Genomic DNA, 19,674 nt, shown 5'->3' with positions numbered 1-19,674 from the left:
TGAATATCCACTGTTCCACATGATCATGATTGCACTCACAGTGAATGAAAGTTGGCTTCAATAAACCTGCTTACACTTTGATTAAACACGTGATAGTTATACTGTAGCTACACTCGAGGAGTAGACATTAAATTAGAGAGAGGCCGTTGCTCTCTTCATAAATTATGGTGTTTGTGTATACAGCATTAATGACTTTTTACTCAGACATGTGTTTTTTATGACTAACAAAATGTAATGCAGATATAAATGTTAGATGAATATACATGTGAACGTGTGGCTAATTAACTTTCCAGATAACTTAGCTATGATATGGTTCATAAATGTCCACATTTGCAGTTCCATTTTAAAACAACTGATTAGAGTTTCACTTTTCTACATTTTCTGCATTCAGGGTTTCAGACTATGTCACCGCTATTCTACATTCACGTAGGATAAAATGAAGCGACCGTGTTCTTTGACTCTTTTGTAGCAGACGTCCTTCCCTTTTAACCTTCTAAAGTCCTCTATTTGTGTCCGGAAAAGGCTGGAACGTTACACAACAGCCTGCAATCATACGTGCTTTTCCCGGGTTGAAAAGACGATCAAAGAGAGAAACCATGGCTTAGGAGAGTCATGCATGGATAGATGGGTAGGAGTGAGCAGCAAGCTGTGACTCTTGGACATGTTCTGGTGGGTGCACTGAACCCCGGAGGCTGCAGCCACACTCAGCCCTTTGTTGTTTTCACTCTGCACAGGGAGGCCGGGTACTTTCCTGAGCTGGGGTGGAGGATTAGCGTTGCATGGCCTCCATCTCCAGCTGCACACATGACCAGCGTTGTAGGAAAGCCCCCAGTGATGGCCCAGAAAGAGGTACGTAAGTGATGACGGGAGCAAGCAAAGCATGAACATCAGCTTTTTCCAATTACAAGCCCTGTAAACTGCCTAAATAATCATTGTAACACTCTTCGCACATGCCACTTATGGTATTTCTGAAAGACTGGCTTCGTGTCAAGTGTCTCTCCCATGTTACCATATACAAGTTTTTCTTTTTTCTCTCAGATATGGATTCTTTAACCTCTCACCTATATCCACATCAATACATGTAATCATGCCACCTAATAATCGCAGTTCACATTAGTCGTAAAAGCACACTTTTATGTCTCCATGGGACCCACTGGAAACAAAGCTCTCTCATACTGACTGGTCTTTGGTGCCAGGTGACGTCACTTAAAATACCACAGATCATCTGTCACCAGAACTAACCAGTTGTTAGAGCGGAGTGTTCCAATAGCTCTTTCTTTTCCCTTGCCAGGAAGGGGAAATGCTTTGAATTATTGTTGTTTTTTTTCCAGTTGTTTGGTTTTTCTCACACATGCAAGCAGCTTTAAAATGTCACAGACTACTTTATCTATTTAGTAAAAACTCCTGTGTGTCAATTGCAGTCTGCCCCTTATCTCTATGCGCTAGCTTCAACAGGCCTGGAGTCCTATCAGAGACTCCAAGAAGTCACTACAGCCATGGTGACAAGCAGTTCTCGCTGCCAACTCTTCTTGTTGTTTATCAGTTACAAATGTTTAATTAGCGAGTCGCGGAGATGCACGTTGGCATATTTTGGGGGCTCGGAGAAAGACAGGTTGGTGGTTTCCCTCTTTCTTCTTGCTCCCGATCGTCGTCTTGAACTAAACTAAGTGCCTTCGGGCTCTGGCTCAAGAGCTGACGCACAAAACAACTCTTGAGCCAGAGCCTGTGGTGTCAACATACTCATGTAATTCATGGTTAAAAAAAAAAAACCCTAGTGACTATTGGTCAGAGATTTTTTAAGGTACTCCTAAGGCATAATTAAACATTTTTATTTATAGTGGTACTGTGGTTTTAGGAAATGGAAGTGAGGAAGTTTAGCCAAATTCAAGGCTAGTTTTTGGAGCATTACATATGGATGACACAGCTTTTCTATCAGAAATAAAACAACATGTATATGTATGTATATATTTACATAAGTATTTCTTTAAACTATTTGGGATGACACTGAGAGAGACAGAGACAGGGGAATCAGCATTTTATTAAACTTGGGAATCAATAGTATTTATGAAGCAAGGGAAGTTTATGATCTGTATGAGTCACATGCAGCATGGCTTGTGATTCGATGAACTGTCTGTGTGGTGACATGACCAAAGATGCTTAAACTCCAGCAACATTTGTAGTACGCTGAAAACTTTATTGTACTTTTAGAATATATAATGTCTGAGATGTTGATAAATAGACCCCCTTTTGGTAATTCCCCCTTCTCCTCCCTGCATTTTGATAGTAGTGCCAGAAAGCCCTAGTGATGTGATTGCGAGAAAATGACTTAAGTAATGTGGGAGCTTACAGCTGGATAAACTCCAGGACATAATGCAGCTCCTTTCACTCTACCGTTTTCTCCTACTGTTGTGCCAGGACAGCACGCCAGTAAAAATAATATTTAGGTTCTGCACGTCCAAGGATATGTCATTACAAGACGTGTAATGTTTTTAGGCAGTAAATCGGGATTGGCATTAAGTTTCTGAAAAAATATTTTTCATTTTGGTGTTTTTTTTATTTGTTCGTTTTTTGTGTTTAAGTGAAGCAAAAACAGGAACATTGGCAGAAAACCGTCTCCACTCTGTTTTTTTCTGTCCTGGTAATAATGACAACTCCAAGGACATACCATGTGCAAATCCAACATGCAGTGGACCGACTTTTGAAAAAAAAATTCAGTTTCTAATGTGGTATGGATTTTGTGTGAAGTGTTTTCCTGTCCCACTGAATAGGCCTAAATCAGTCACACCTTGTGTGAGCCTGACAGCTGCAAAGGCTTTCTGCCTGATGAGCAACACTTGTTCCATTTCTAGAGATTTATTACTCATCCTGCCACTCATCACATGTTCTGCCTCATCTGTCAGCGAGGAAGTGCCTCTGTTGTCTTGACTGACAGTTTTAGGACAAAAAAGCATGACAAAATCACATCAACAACTGTTTAGCTTGTGCCACTAAATAAGCGGTGTCACTGCCTTCTCAAATTATCACGTCTCATAATGCAAAGCAGCAAATGCTGCCCCTCATGTAACAGTACCAGAGAACCAGCTGTTGCTGCTGCTGCTGCAGTTAAAATAAAGGTTAGAGCTCCATCTAGTGGTAAGTCTTCAAAGTGACGACTGTATAAGCAACCATAAAGTTTCACGTCTAAACCAAATAAAACTTGTCTTGGACAGAGATTGGCATCAACATCCATCCAGCTCAAAATGTTATGAATCAAAATGACATCTGTGAACTCTGTTTCTGTTTCTCCGTTTCACTTGAGATTTCTTTACCTCTCGTGTCCCATGACTTTCTTCCAGTTTGTTTGTTTCATACGATGTGAATCTTTCAAGTTCACCCTCAACCTTTACAGATAGAAATTCAGCAAAATACTTTCAAATATAAACAATAAAAAAAAAATACGTACACCATAATATAAAATATACACTTAACATAGCAGAAGATACATAATGCTGACACTGTCACCATGAATCATGGGACCAACAGATTATACAGCGGCTTGCAAAAGTATTCGGCCCCCTTGAACATTTTGTCACATTACAGCCACAAACATGAATCAATTTTATTGGAATTCCACGTGAAAGACCGACACAAAGTGGTGTACACGTGAGAAGTGGAACAAAAATCATACATGATTCCAAACATTTTTTACAAATAAGCAAAGCAATGCTATGAAAAGCACCACATATTTTCATGCTTTTTAAGGCTATATGTGGTCATAACAAGGTTAGTTACAGGTTGCAGTTAACCAAAACTAGTTTTAAAAAACATTTTAGTTAACTACAATAAAAAAACAAGACTTTTGAAATTACTTTAAACTACCTGAAACGATTTTGTAAACTTGGAAAACTACCTAAAATAAAATATACTACACCTAATAAAACAAGAACCACCTCAAGAGTGCCAAGTACCGCTGCCTGGGTAGGGTTTACATTTAACGGAATACTATTGTATTTTGTTTTCTTTGTTCTTTTTAAATGAACTTTGAGATGTTTGTAGTGCATTAGAAACAAATGCAAAGTGTGGGTTTTTCTTATTTGCTCTTTTGAAATTTATTTTAATATGCCTGACATAACTGGCAGAAATAAAATGTAAAAGCAAGGTCAGAGGTCAAAGCTGACATGATATATGATATGTGGCAATGTGATATTTAAAAAGCAGATATCCCAGTGTCACTAAATGTTGCCAATACAAACAAAGGTAGTAGAATTTTAACCATAATTTTAAAGATAAAAGATATTTTAGGAAAGTTTGACCTTATTTGAGCTTGAAGAAAAGGTCAGAGGTCCAAAGTAATGCATCATTATATCATTGATTATATGCCTATATGTTGTTAATTCAAACAATGGCAGTGAGAAACAAAGGTTTAAATAGCTCCGTATAGCATTATCCCTTTGACCTTCAGCTCAGTCTACTGACCTTGAAAGAGAGGTCAAATGCGACATGTTATTTGAAATCTTTATACTAATATATTTACCCTTTTTTTTTTAAGTCATAAGGCTTTTTGTCACTTTTCAACCACTAAATCATTAAGTAGACCTTGAAGACCTTGGTGGATGCATACATTTCATGTTTACAGACAGAGTGACAGGCACACATGCAAACGCCACCAAAAACATAATCCATCTTAGAGGTAATAAAGCAAAAAATGTAGAGGAAACATCCTTAGGTTTAGTATTTGTTAATTTATTAAAACTAATCAAATCAGAACTTGACTGAAGAGGCGTTGATCTCTGTGTATATTGACACTTTAAATGCTTACAAGATTGTGAGTCAGCTGCTTTGAAAAAATTCTGTTTTCCTTTCTTTCTTTCTTTCTTTCTTTCTTTCTTTCTTTCTTTCTTTCTTTCTTTCTTTTTTACTTGTACTGATTTTTCTAAATACACTAACACTTAAAAAGCTAAAACTGGAACTGGAACTAAATTAAAATTAAACTGAAAACTAAAAGTCAAAAGTAAAACTGATTAGAAAAAACAAAACTAGAATCATAGTAATCCTGATATGAAGCAGTCTAATTTCTGCCAAAATTGTTCACAAGCCTCTTTGACTCATTGGAGTGTTTGGATTTGATTTCTAATTAGTTTGTGCAGTGTAGCCAAACAATAACATGAAAACGTATCACTTTCTTTGTGGACCTCACACATTATAATAATCTGTGAATTGTGGACTGTGAGCTGGATAAGCCAGGACTAACAACAGTCTATTAAATAGTACCATTATTATGGGAAGAAACCATAACTCAGAATCTAAAGAGAGACGACCCTCACTTTGTCACAGATTCACAAGACAGGACAAAATTCCAGATCAGGTGAACTGAAGAGAAAGTGGGTCTTTTATCTGACTGTTGCAAAAATCCAGAGAAGTACAAAGTCCAAAAAAGAAAAAGGTGAAACAAAACAGGAAACTAAAACAGGAGCAAAGAGAACGCTGGGAGACACGTGAAGTGCAAACAGATACTCGGACAAAGACACAGATAAGATTATATGCACACAGAGCTGATGGCCCAGTGAGGCACGGGCTGGAAGAGGGCACAGGGGGTAAATATTTAAGACAGGGCAAACAACTCACACAGGAGAAACTATAATACAGGATGGAAACTATCAGAGATGTAGTAGAAAGACAGAGAAGGCACATAACGAGAAACCAAGGTGAACCAGGAAGAAACAGCACGGACTTCAACATCAACAATGAAATAAATCACTGAATTGGTCTCGTGTTTCAGAAAGCAGAGACCCAACACAATGGATTGAACTAAAGGAATAATCCTCATTCACTCAAGTGAAATCCTTCACTTGATTTCCTATAAAGAAAATAAGTAACATTTATTTTTAATCACACTATAGTGATCGTATAGCGTATGCTTGTTTGCACATTCCCTATCAGATTGCTTGCTGACAACTAAAGTAAAAATGATGCCCCTTTCCATCTTTGATTTGCTTTTTGTTTGTTTGGGGGTTGTTGTTGTTTTTGCTTTTTGCTATATTATCAGATTCATTGTGATACAATTTAGTATGTAATTTATAAATGCATTTATACGTGTTTATTCTTGATTAATAAGCTTGTATATAATGTGCTCATGGTAACATTTCGAAAGTCTGAGTAGGTGATTAACAAACTATTTAGATCTACATTTATATACATATAATGATTAAGATATGAGATTTGTTTCTAAGCTCAGTGCATCTCTTTCTCTTAAACCCCTCTTACAAACTCGGACTCTGGTCCTCTGGTCAGTAATGTGCAAACCTCCGGTGGCAATAAATGTTTGAGTGTTGTGTATCTCTCTGTGCTTTGGGTGAGTCGTTTTTCTGTTGTGGAGATAGCTGAGACTTGCTCGAGTCTTGGGGTACTTTCATTTTCATTTTTAAATACTGTAAAAGGCAAAAATACTCCTAACTTTAAATGAGGTCACACAAAAACACTTAACAACTAGTAACTGCCTGAATTAACCATGAATTAAAATGTGAAATAAGTATTTATAAAACCTTTATTAACTCACTCACAAACAATTAGTTGATCAATCAAGAACAAAAATATCTATATTTATAAATTACATGCATGCTAATGTACATGCTAATGTGCGCCATAAATGATGCACTTACCCGTGTTAAGTGTTACCAAACTAGAAAATTATTTTAACTCGATTTTTTTAAAAACTCTAACTGTTCTGGCTACAATTTGTGCAGAGTTAAATGTGGAACTAGACTAAATTGCGAGATTAGATGAAAATACAGAACCATTATATGTGTCATGGTTGACAGTATGAATCAGAATCAGAATCAGAATCAGAATACTTTATTGATCCCTGGGGGAAATTATTTTTTGTTACAGTGCTCCATTATAAACCAACATTAAGACAAGACAGACAATATGCTAACTAAGAATGTGGTGATGTGGGGAAAGCAACAACACACTTGACCTTGCAGTCTGGTATTTTCATGTGAAGAGTTCATATTTATAGATTGATGATTTTTTTTCTTAAAAACTGAACTACAATTCGTAATAAGGAAATGAGTCTGAGCATCAGACGACTAGTATTAAATATCATTCATTTTAAAGTGAGCAAATTGTAATCACCATACAACGCGTTAATTTACCTTCCCTGTGTCCAAACGTGATTATCTCATCATTAGGATCCACAGTTAACCATATTAAACATTTTCCTTGAAAGATCCGTGGACTAAGTTGCTACTTTGATTGCTTACTTTGCATAAAACCTGATGGTTTGTCGCCACCAAGTGAAAAGTCTCCGCCAACATACGCACCCGACTGCTGCTTTTGGCGCACACGTGTGCCCGCTGCGGGAATCAAACCGAGCCCGTCTGATTGTGATGAACGTCTAACACGTTTAAGCCGAGGTCCACGCGCTGTCATTATCAGGCGTACAAATTTCGAGAATACCGAAACATGGCGCGTAGTGCGTGCGTGGGGGCAACCCCGTCTCAGCCTCCATCTGATGGCAGCATCAGGCAGTCCCGTGAAACATTTGCGTGGGAGTTCCCTTCACCGCCATGTCGGGATAGTGCACATCTCTCTCTCACTCTCTCTCTCTCTCTCACTCCCTCTCTCTCCGCGCATCCTCCCCCACATTAACAGCTTAGGACAGCAGAAGCAGCTCCTACAGCATCCAGCACCCAGCATCCATCCCTGCCTGGGGAGCAGCAGTCCTACCCGGCGCAGCACCGACGCACGGAGGGGGCGCATCATCTAAGTGATGCCACAGCATCAGCCGCATTTCGACAACAAATACTGAGAGTACATCCTAAAGGAGAAGGAGCAGGAGGAAACAGAAGATAAAAAAAAAAAAAAAAAAGCTTCAGCCTCGAAGACAGCAACTGCCCATGAAGATGTCTAACGCTGACATCGTCTTAAACGCCACGGATCGGATGGTGAAATGTAAGTTAGCCTATATTTTCTGCGTGCTTATGGCTGTATTACATAACACCTCCGGTGTTTAGCTCTCTGCGGATCGGCAGGACGCGGACTTTATGAACGTGTCGCGCATTAATGGTGCATATGCGGCCATCAAGTTGTGTTCGTGGTGGTGTTGGTAGTGGGCAAGTGAAGCTTTGATGTTGATAAACAATCCGGGTTCCTCTGCTGCACAGCCCCCGCGGAGAGCGAGCCGAGCACACGGGCAGCACCAGGAAATATGAAGTGTAATACATTTTTAATTGTGCCCGCTGATTTATGTTTAATCGTATCTGTCATGATTTGACTGTACGCTTGCTTTCGCTCACGACGGGAGGAGAGGGGGAGTGTGGGGGGAGAAGGAGGAGGAGGAGGAGGAGGAAGGAGGAAAAAACAGCTGAATTGCCGAGCTTGTGGTAGAAGCTGGAGCAGTGATGCAGCAGGATTTCAGGGGCTTAGACGGGGGCCAGCAAAAAGAGGGAGAGGGCATGAAATGGACATTTATTGGGGGGTTTATTTTACCGGGCTCAAGTCAGGGTTTAATTTGATTAGAAAAAAAGGGTGGCGGTGTGTGGGGGGATTCCAAAAGCTGAATCAGTAGATGGATCAATGGAGGATGATAAAGTGCCCACGGATGTCATAACTCACTTAGCCCTGCTCATTTTTCCCCCTCTGTCTTCTTTACAGTGGATCTGCCAACAGTCAGCACTCTGCCTGAATACATACATATGTATATATATATATATATATATATATATATATATATATATATATATATATATATATATATATATATATATATATATATATATATACATATATATATATATATATATGTGTGTGTGTGTGTGTGTGTGTGTGTGTATCCACATTCTGTATATTATCATAACGGCCGAGCAGCTCAGTCAGCATTAACAACTTTGTCCTTTAGCCTCCGGAGTTTTAGAAACAGTAATCTGCACTGTGAGATGCACTTACATGACAATGACTGCAGGCGCACAAATGTACTGTGTGCACTAGCAGTTACAAACGAGCCTTAAATTGTCATTGATTACAGAACATGAACTGTGTCAGGTGAAGAAAATTTAAAAAAGGAAAAAGACACTCTTCCTGAGCTGCCTGAACAATATTGTTTTCTAGCTTTACTTTAAGTGGAGATTTATCTAACAGGCCATCTGAATAGCTTCGGTCTCGTGCTGCGGACACTTTCGTTTCATTATACCTTTACTGTACTTTCATCTTTTTCACAGGATATTCGGTTTCAAACAGAATTCTGTTTCCGTGCCGTCCATCATAAAAGGGAGAAGTTGGTTTTGATTTGCCGTGCTGTTTTCTGCACATTTGAACACAAATTTAAAGCAGTGACAAAACCATTGTGGTTATTTCCTGGCGCAGCTTCACTGACACCCAGGAATTCAAAAATATGTCAAACAGAAGGTTTATATCAGCGAACGTAACACAGCCAAGAATTCTGACTCAGTTTTCTGCTTTTGTAACATGGTCATGTAACACTTTAGGATTTAGGAGTTGATAAGTATTTTGTATTTTCTTTCATTTTCAGGCTGTGTGCCCTGGATACTTGTTAAATAGCCTCACCTGTGATTTCTAATGCAGATTAATTTGGCTGATCATAGAGAAAGAATTATAATTTTTCAAAATCCTCTTTTTTTCCATGCTCTGAATTGTCAAGGTGCTATAAAGGTTTGTTATTGCTTGGCCGACACTGAATGTGTCTTTTGTCACTTGTATCTGCTCTCCTATTCTTGCACACCACTTTGAAAAAGAAGTAAAAGCCATTTTTACAATCCCCAAAAGACTGAAAATTGGAAGAAAAAAAAATACAAAGAAGAAACTGAATCTTGCATCCATCAGGTGATCAAAGGAAGCTATTGAGGTAGTGAAAATTTTGAGCCAGAAGACTGACGTTTCCTGCTGTTTTTGTGTGCGCTGCTTGTAGTGAACTACCGAGCACTGACACTACAAGCTACTCGAAGCTATTTTTATCCCTGCTGTGTACATAGCTTCAACTTAAACCACAGCCAGTTTCTCGCTGGTTCTCTTTTAGTCTTACATGTCTTAATCTGACAGAGCATATTTAAAGTGGTACAGTAACAGTAACTGCTGGGCTGTGCAGTTTGTTTGCTACAGTACCGTCACCACAGGCTGTTTAGTGCAGGTGCGCTCTTATATTTCACCCCGAGGTATAATATATCAATGTACAACTTTGTCACATTCATGTCAGCCTTTGGTAACACCATACAAATACTTGTATTGGCATTAGTAATTTATTAATGGCCATGATGCGGCAGTAGTTAGGTTTGACAGAACAGACCTGCTCTGATAGCATCTAAATAAAAACATCAGTCAGGTGGTACATACAGTAAGACACTGAATATCATACAAAGCAAGCTATAGCAGAGAATATGGGCAATAAACCAGAATACTTATGTCATTGTTTTATTTTATTTTATGGATCTTTTAATTGCACTGTTTACTTTTGTGAAACCATCCTGCACTTAACAAGACAAACTATGGTTAACAAACACATAAACCCACCATACATTTATTATTAATTGAACAGTGCAGAGAGGCAGCTCTTCTTAGCCGTCTTTAGCTGAATGTCTTTTAACTCCACACAGAGGAATAACTGTGAGCTTAAGGTTTGACCAATGTGTGAGCATTTGCATCACTGTATCTACGTGAACCCCCAATGCAAATCCCAGCTTTCTGCGGAGCACAGCTACTGGCTGTACTCCAACAGTTAGCTGCTGCTGCTGCTGTTGCCCGGCAACGTACAGTATTTCATAGTTCAACTCTGCTCGGGTGCTGAGCAGAAGTCAGCTTTTCATCTCTCCACCATACATCTATATCAGGAGACCGCTCACATGTCTGTGTCAACATATGTGCGTTTCTTTAAAATGTGCTGTTGAGGATTATCTCGAAATAATCTCTGTTGGGTTTTTCTGATAATCGGCTAAAAAAAAACACAAAAAAGAAACAAAAGAAAGAAAACAGAAAAAAACAAAGCGTAATGTTCCTTTTAAAGTATCCACATGAGGCTAGTTTCAGCTCATTTTACAGTCAAATTGCTCTGCTAGTTTGAAGTTTAAAATGAAATAAGAACGGTTCCTGAGTAATCTGGGCTCCTGCACCACATTTACCTTTTACGGTTATGTAAGGTACATAATAGCACCTACGCCAATGTATTTCAACACAGGTTATGTTTTCAATCTTTTCCATCTGTCAGACATGCTACACTGACTTATGGTAATTATCAGCTTTAAATCAAAATGACATATTTTCATCTGGCCTGCCTGTAGCAATGTCTGCCTTTTCTTGTTTATAAGGCAGTGGATGTAAGTCAACTGGTGATTCTCAAAGCACTTCCAACCATCAACTGGTCCTCTGAAGGGGCAGTGGATGGGACAAGAGTAGATAGTACTTTCATACTAACACATTACAAGTCTGTTTTGGTTGGTTTCTGGTGTTTGGGTTGACTTCATGTGCACACAGCCATAGCTTGCGGCATTCCGATTAACCCAAGTGCAGTCTGTGAAAACTGCAGACCAAGACTTCAGAATATCGTTGCAACTTATTACACAGTCGACCCATGCACTGACTTGTAGCACATCAGGCTGTTAATTTTTAAATACTGCCATGAGCGCAAGCCCCTCATCATGGGTAGAGGTAGACTGCATCGTGTACCTCAGTATAAAAGTAAATAGTTGGTATTTGAAATTGTTCACGCTGAGGTTTGTGGATTTTTCTTTTTTTTTAAGTAACTGGGACATTATCTTTTGGAAGGAGACATTGTTGCTGAGTTTTTCACCATAAGACAAGTGCTACTTAGTTCCAGTACATTCAGGAGATGCAGACATTTCGAAAGCCTGTGGATAAACAGGTAGGGCGTTTAAAGATACTTTGCGAGCACTGTCCACATACCCCACAGGCTCACTTCGCTTCCTCTCCGTGCTGACTGTGCTGAGTTTGTACTTGCTGGTAAAGTGTCAAAGTACACATTGCCGTCACAGATACATGCTGCACACTGTGAAAAATTTGAGTCCCATTAAAAACACTCGCTGGGGCTTGCCTCATTATACCACGAGTGGCGACTTTGAGATTCCTCTAGTCAAGCATTCATTATTGAAGAGCATGTTGGTCATGTTCAGTATAAGCCTGAGATTTGCGACTTTTCCTTTGTCTTTTTTTTTATTTGGCAGTGCTGAGTGGCTCTGTTTGCTATTCTCTGCACAAATCTGGCAGGCTTTTTTGTTTGTGTCTAGCTTTTCAAATGAATTCTGCCACTGGACCTCATGTGATTTTTGTTAAGCTAGATGAGGTGTAGATTAACGTAAATACACAGGTCCTGATAGCTTGCATTTAGAGTACACAGAGCTCGGCACCAGGTCTAATAAATAACCTTTGCTGCCACTGAAGTAATGATCGGTGGTTGGATTTCACAGTTCCACAGGCTGTCTGCTGGTAGGTGACTGATGCATTTTAATGGCCAAAGGCTTTAGCGATCCAGGGAGAGTGTTGGATGAGTAGATGGCTTAGATATTTTATCTGGCACTCAGAAAATACAAGTAACCACATAAAGGACAGTTGTCAGTATGCTAAGATAGATAGATAGATAGATAGAGAAGTCCTTGCATTTTCATGGGAGATTCTTTCTGTTTTAAGGAAAACTGTGCTCTTAAGAATGCTCTTCATGCCAAAGTGCACACACCATCAACAAAGATGGAATGAAGCAGCTGTGCAGTATTGCTTGCAGGCAAAACATGGTCGGGGTTTTCTCTTATATGATTGCTGCATGAGTTCCTTGATAAAATGTTGTCAGTATCATTCCTGAGGACTGTTTACTATAATAATGCAGCACAGTGGCAACAAAACCGTCGGAAATTGTGTCCATTTCTTTAAGAGTAGCCATAGTGACCATGATGTCCCTGTGCTTAAATGTCGCTGCGTTCCTGTGCTCTGTCCTCAGCTGTCCCCTTCCCCTTGAGCCACCGCCTTACGATGAAGGAAGTGTTTGACTGTGAAGGGAAACCTCGCGTGGATCTCCTGAAGGCCCATCTCACCAAGGAAGGTCGTGTGGAGGAGGCCGTGGCGCTCCGAATCATCAATGAGGGAGCAGCTATCCTGCGTCAGGAGAAAACTATATTAGACATCGAGGCACCGGTCACAGGTATGAAACCTTTCACAGACACTTACCTGAGACTTAAAGTCAAACTGCAGCATGGCGAGCCTGGAACTTGAAACGACTGAGTGTTCAGATGTAGATCTGTTTGGATGTAGATCAGGAAAAGAAACAGGTGTTTTAATGTTGGCTCATTTCTGCTGAGTGTTGCAGTAAACCATGACAATGAGGCAGCCTGCGCAATAGCCAGGAGCAAGCTCACTTGACTAGAGCACAGTCATTGCTAATTTAGTTTACTTTAGTTTGATGCCAAGCTAAAATGTTTGCTCAGATATAATATGACATGGGGCTGGCATTTGAGCTTGCATATGAAATTTTCTAGTTTTAATATCCTTTATATTAGGAAGTTAGAGGATCTGCTCTGTCTTGATTTTATTGGACAGCTGATATTCGAGAAGAACCGGAAGCAAGTGTTAGATAAATAGAATTGAATTTGTCTTTTTAACTTTCATCATCACAGTTCATCCATCATTTAGTGATTGAAAAAAGTTTTACATTTTTAATTAATTCATAAAATATTTTAAGGAAGCAGTCAGAAGTAATAAAGAAAAACCAAGGGATATAACGTCTTGTTGTTGTTTTATTTTTTCAATTTCTCAGGCTATTTTTGATCTGGACTATATTTGCCAGGGAAACTGTTCAAACGAAGCATATAAAAATGAGTCCTGTTTAAGTTAAAACTGTCTTGACTCTGTACAGTAGTACCACATTGTCATGTAAAAAAAAACTTTAAGCTTTTTGAATTAAAAGTTGTCTACAAGTAACTGTCAGTGAGACACAGTGAGAGCTGACAAAAAAAATGCAGCACCTAACTTTAATTTCCAAAACTGATGATAAAGTCATCAACAGCTCTGTGACAGTAAACTTGAGCTAGCTTAACCAAGTACGTCTACCGTGCTACATGCTAACATTTGCTAGTTAGCATAAAAGACAGCTGATGCTATTAGCCTTATTTGTCAGGTAAGTTAAGACATTTTAATAAATTGTGAGAGGGATCTTAGATCAAATTTCTGCTCCTTTATGATCAGTATTTTTTAAAGAGAACAGAGAGCACAAGTGATTTTTAAAAATAGATAAAGGAGAATTCGTGTGAATACAGCAGGAAGCTGTCACTACCAGGCAGAATCATCATTATCTTGTTAAATAAGTCCATGTAAAGTAGTTCAGCGGTATCTCAGAAGCACTGTCTCTGCGCAAATTTCTGGTCTGTTAGGATGATGTTAATCCCATAATGTTTCCTTCTTTGTCTACATTTTGCTATGCAGCCAGTTAATCAGGTTGGAAAACACTAGTTTGAAATATATAAAAATATATAAGTCAAAGCTTTAAACCTATATTTACTTTAGATGTAAGTAGAGAGTATAAAAGTTAAAACAAATGCTGAGTTTAAAAGCCTGAAGTATCTCTCATGTATAAACAGATAAAATCTTTTTTTCTGCTGAAAACCCTGCAGTGTGTCCTAGTTATGCTCTAAAATATTAACATGCCTCAGCCCGACACAAAAGTATCCTGTGTACTCAACCGTGGCTTCCCATCAAGAAAATTTAATTAAGAGACTTAGTTGGGTTTTTTTTTCTTTTACATCATCTATTTAGCCAATTTTATCTTACTAAAGTTGTGAATATAAATACATTTTAAAGTAAAACTCAATATTGTTTCTTGTACTAGTGAAATGTCAGACTCTGTTGTAGCCGGTTGTGTTTCAGCTAAATTTAACATGATTCTGTCGCCAATATGATAAAGGGGTTATTTGGGGCTCTCACTGGTCGACTGCTTACCACACATACTGTATAATTACAACACCCACCTCTTCAGCTTTCAACCTTTGTTGCAAGTAATTTCTCTAACTTTCTCTATTTTCTGTCTGTTGCTTTCTTACTTCTTAGTTAAAAAAAAACAAATACTGTTTTCAAAAAAGCCATTTATAAGGTTAACAGAAAATGGTCCAAAAAAGTGAAAGAGTTGTCTAAGTAAAAATGCATTGTTGATGCTGGAGGTCGAAGGAGAATGGCCGTACTGCTTTGAGTTGATAGGAAGCATAGTCCAACCTATAGGATTTTTAACACTGATTCACATGTTTGGTTATTTTAAAAAATCGAATATATTGGTCATTCTTTTTTCCCCAGGCATACAAGACACAAACACATTTGTTAGTTCGTACTGAGCTAATGTGACGGTGCAGTTTTAAGAGAATCTTGTTTGATTGCCACAGCGAGTCACAGAGTACTCATTTAAGCTCTGGCTGATTCGGCTCACATCAGCTGGTTGTTGTGTTTGTGGCGTTCAAAGCTCTGAAAGCATAGCATGAACATTCATAGCATTGTTAAAAGGTGTTTCTCTTTTTAAATTTTCATTTACCAACCTTTATAAATACAGAGACAGATATGTTGACAAATAGCTCATTTTGCCCAGAATAGCAGCAATATTGGGGTCTAATAGGAAGTCAAAAAACGACTCATGACAACCAAGATATGCAGAATCAGGTGAGCTACAGCATCAGAAAACCACTCCTGTCAGCTAAGAACAGGAAACTGAGGCTAACATTCACACTGGCACACCAAAATTGGACAGAGAAGACTGAAAAGACTGGCTAGATTGATGAGTCTCAGTTTTCTATATTCAGATGGTAGGGCATGCATACGTCCTACCTTCTGTCAGACTCATCTAATAGCACCTTTGGGATGTGGTGTAACAGGAGATTGACATTATGGATGTGCAGCTGACAAATCTGCAGCAACTGTGTAATGTTATCGTGTCGATATGGACCAAAATCTCTGAGGAATGTTTCCAGCACCTTGTTGAATCGATGGCTATGGTATAATTGAGGCAGTTCTGAAGGCAAAACAGGGCCCAACCTGGTACTAGGAGGGCAGGGTGTACCTAATAAAGTGGTTGGTGAGTGTATACTGAACATAAATGTGAATGCACATGTAATTATGCATTTACCTAGCTTCCTATCAGCTTAATGTCATCAAAGATGACAAATGCACTTCAGGAGAAGGCCTCAGCTCGACCTGCATCAGCAAAATGGAGGCTTTATGTACTAAGTATGAAATATGTATGACAAACTAAGTATTATGTCTGCACATTTGTTTATATCTGTGTGAGCGCGAGCAGTGTTTGAATGTCTCTGCAGCCGATTATGCATGTGAATCCTTACTTGCACGCATGTTTTACGGGTGTTTGCGCATGAGCTTGCATGTATGTGCGCATGTGTGCTTTTGATTGCTTTAGTCACACAAGAAGTCTCCCACTCACATTGCTCTAAGCTTTGAGTGGGCGAAGGCCACTGTGGAGCTGATAGGGGAGACGGAAAAGCGAGAGGAGATGGAGGGTGAGTAGGAGAGAAGGAGACAGAGAAAGATGATAATGAAAAATTGAAGGCAGCGAGGAAATGAGATGTAGGTTTGCACTCCAGTGCCACAGTGTTCACTACGAAAAAGTATATATCTCCCCGGGGGCTCGAGATTTTTCTAACTCTGGGAGGCGTGAGCGTCTCATTTCTCAGAAGCAGAGGACAGAAGCCTTTCAGCTAGAGTAGAGACCTTAGAAATATCTCAATACAGCGACACCTAAAGAGGGGAGAATTTCTAACATGGCATCCATCAGATCCAGATGCACACGCAAGAATATTATTCTCATAACATGCCGCTCTGCTGACAGGCCGTGCTTTCTCTATATGTGAGCACTAAAGAGTTAAAAGAATGAAGAACACTTCCAGTGACAATGTGAATAATTAAGTGCTCCGAGTTCTCCATGGAAGGAGAGAAGAAAAGTGCACATAGTAGATGGAGTAATCCAGAGAGCCCATTCGGTGAAACCATATTTTTCACCTCACACAGAATACGCTCAGATCTTTATGCTTATGGCATAAGTAGTTATTTTTATTTATGCCTTTGTTTATAGTTACATTACATCCATATTTCCCTGTACGCAATATTGCATTATTAACGAGAGCCCGTTCTACAGCTACATTCTTAACTGTTGCAAAAGGTATTACACAACAAAACAAACGCGAGACATTTTTATCAGATGCAAATAATCAGTAGAGTCACGATACAAACAGCAGCATCTCCATGCATCTGCACAGCCTGGCTGTCTATTTATGCAGCTAACCTGCATGCAGAAAATGAAGACACACACCTCTGGTACAAAGTGTACTATTCTGTAACGCCATGAGCTCCTGTCACAGTGGTCTCTACTGTCTGTCTCTCATCTTCTGTTCTTCAAACCTTCAAAAACAATAAATATCAAGCCTGGAAATCCAGGCGATACATATAGAAACTCACAACTCATCACTGTCGTGTGAAAAAAGACAACAGTGATGAAGTCAGAAGTATCGGTCGAATCTTAAATGTTTTGTTTCGTGAAAGCACTGCAATGGCTGCAAATGGTTTTACAGGCTACGGTAGGTATGACCGAAATGATAATGTACTGCATTTTTTTATCCTAGCAGACGGGGAAAAGATGCGTGCACATGTTGGCAAAGAAGAGAAAAGGATTTTCAGTGTGTGGGGGGGGGGGGTCTTTTCGGTTTCATAACATCTGCCTTTTTGGGGTGTTTTTCAGTCTGTGGAGACATCCATGGGCAATTCTTTGATCTTATGAAGCTGTTTGAAGTGGGAGGATCACCAGCTACAACACGGTACCTGTTCCTTGGTGACTATGTTGACCGTGGCTACTTCAGTATTGAGGTAAATCCAAAAGAATATTATTAAGAACGCCACACAGGAATCCAAATAGGAAAAAAAACATCACAAGTAACATTTTTCTTGTGCTTGTTTCAACAGTGTGTTTTATACCTTTGGTCGCTGAAAATCCTCTATCCAAAGACACTATTTTTACTCCGTGGAAATCATGAATGTAGACATTTGACAGAATATTTCACCTTCAAACAAGAATGTGAGTACCTCTCAGTTCTTCTTTCTCTGTCTTACTACGGTCCTGCGTAGCCTGGAGCTAATGTTAATGCTATATCAAGGTATATAAGGGAATGGAATTCACCTCACCCCAAACTGGTCATGGCCGACGGTTTCTTCCTGTTGAAAGGGAGTTTTTCTTTCCACTATTGCCGAGTGCTCGCTCATTGTTGGTTTCTCAGTATTGCTGTAAGGCTTTTACCTTACAATATAAAGCACCTTGAGGTGACTGTTGTTGTGATTAGGTGCTATATAAATAAAATTGAATTGGAATTGCCTGTGAGAAGCCGAAAATGAAGAGCTACAAATGCAACAAGTTAAACAAATTCAAACTGAAAGAACTAAAAGTATGCCTACCAGCCAAAGTTAAACCCAAATAATTACCACTTGCTAACATTTCAGTGTTCAAAAGGTGACTCATTGAACCAAACCATTACTTTTTGTGTTGTGCCAGGTAAAATCAAGTACTCAGAGCAGGTGTATGACTCGTGTATGGACGCGTTTGACTGCCTTCCCCTGGCTGCGCTCATGAACCAACAGTTTCTGTGTGTTCACGGTGGACTCTCACCTGAAATACACACCTTAGATGACATTAAAAAGGTAGCAGTCCAGTCACGCCTCACCACTACCATATCCCACTCTGCTTTCTTTGTGTGTGCCTGACATCAATTTCTGAATCCGTGTGTAAAGTTGGATCGGTTCAAGGAGCCACCGGCTTTTGGGCCCATGTGTGACCTGCTGTGGTCCGACCCTCTCGAAGACTTTGGCAATGAGAAAACCCAGGAATATTTCAGCCACAACACAGTGCGGGGCTGCTCTTACTTCTACAGGTGAGCTTTTTCTTTTGCTACCTGCAGCAACTTCAGATCATGTTTCATAGTGGAGGGAACTTTATTCCTCGCTTGCTGCAATATTTTATTTTATTCTAGGTCTCAGTGAAGCAACATAATCTTAAAACAGAGAGCGCTTCAGCTTTATGGCCTACTTAATGACCTCATGCAAGATTTGCCAGCAGCCTGCTGGTTTGAATAATGTTTAATACAATTTAATACATGTTCATTACTTGCACCAAAGACCTTTTAATACAGTTAAGGTTGAAGCTGAAAAAGTTGTAGTAAAATGGTCAGAAATGCCATAAAAATATTTAAGTCATATAAATATGTAGGAGAATATGTAGTTGTAATTATAGTCACATCTACTTGTGTCTTAATGTGGGGACAGTTATAATAATATGTCTCTTAGCACAGCATCTGTATTTTTGTCTTTCCTGACTGTGGCTGCACCAAATGTATCACTTAATCTCTTTTACACATTTTACATTCCTTAAAGCTTAGTTTCGGCTTGTACAACCGCAATTCCAAAATTGTGACTCTCATCTCGAAAGCTGGGACAGTTTTACTAAAAAGAAAGAGGTGAAGGAATATTTAGAGCATCTTAGTGAGGCAAAGATTCTCAGATATAAAGATGGAAAGAGGACCAATCTATACAAAATTGTGTCTACAAATTGTGGAACAACTTTATGTCAATATTTGTCAATGTGAAATTGTGAAGTTTGATGTTTGGGCCCTCAGGTGGCACTGTGTTAAAAACAGGAATGACCATCATGCA

General features: G+C 39.2%; 1 protein-coding gene across 2 annotated transcripts in view; it reads left to right on the top strand.

The window, feature by feature from the left end:
- Positions 1-7,622: 7,622 nt before the first annotated feature.
- ppp3ca (protein phosphatase 3, catalytic subunit, alpha isozyme) overlaps positions 7,623-19,674 on the top strand; it is a 30,801-nt gene continuing 18,749 nt past the window's right edge. The window contains exons 1-6 of one of the 2 annotated variants that reach the window (XM_026181808.2): positions 7,623-7,932; positions 12,935-13,135; positions 17,717-17,841; positions 17,938-18,049; positions 18,521-18,666; positions 18,757-18,896. In XM_026181808.2, coding sequence (XP_026037593.1) covers positions 7,878-7,932; positions 12,935-13,135; positions 17,717-17,841; positions 17,938-18,049; positions 18,521-18,666; positions 18,757-18,896 — 779 coding nt within the window. In that variant the 5' untranslated portion in view covers positions 7,623-7,877. The remainder of the gene's footprint in view (positions 7,933-12,934; positions 13,136-17,716; positions 17,842-17,937; positions 18,050-18,520; positions 18,667-18,756; positions 18,897-19,674) is intronic. The other variant, XM_026181809.2, reaches the window with a different exon arrangement.

This window comes from Astatotilapia calliptera, chromosome 10 (assembly GCF_964374335.1).
Source record: "Astatotilapia calliptera chromosome 10, fAstCal68.1, whole genome shotgun sequence".
Taxonomy (NCBI): domain Eukaryota; kingdom Metazoa; phylum Chordata; class Actinopteri; order Cichliformes; family Cichlidae; genus Astatotilapia; species Astatotilapia calliptera.
This window is presented reverse-complemented; position numbering and strand designations above follow the sequence as displayed.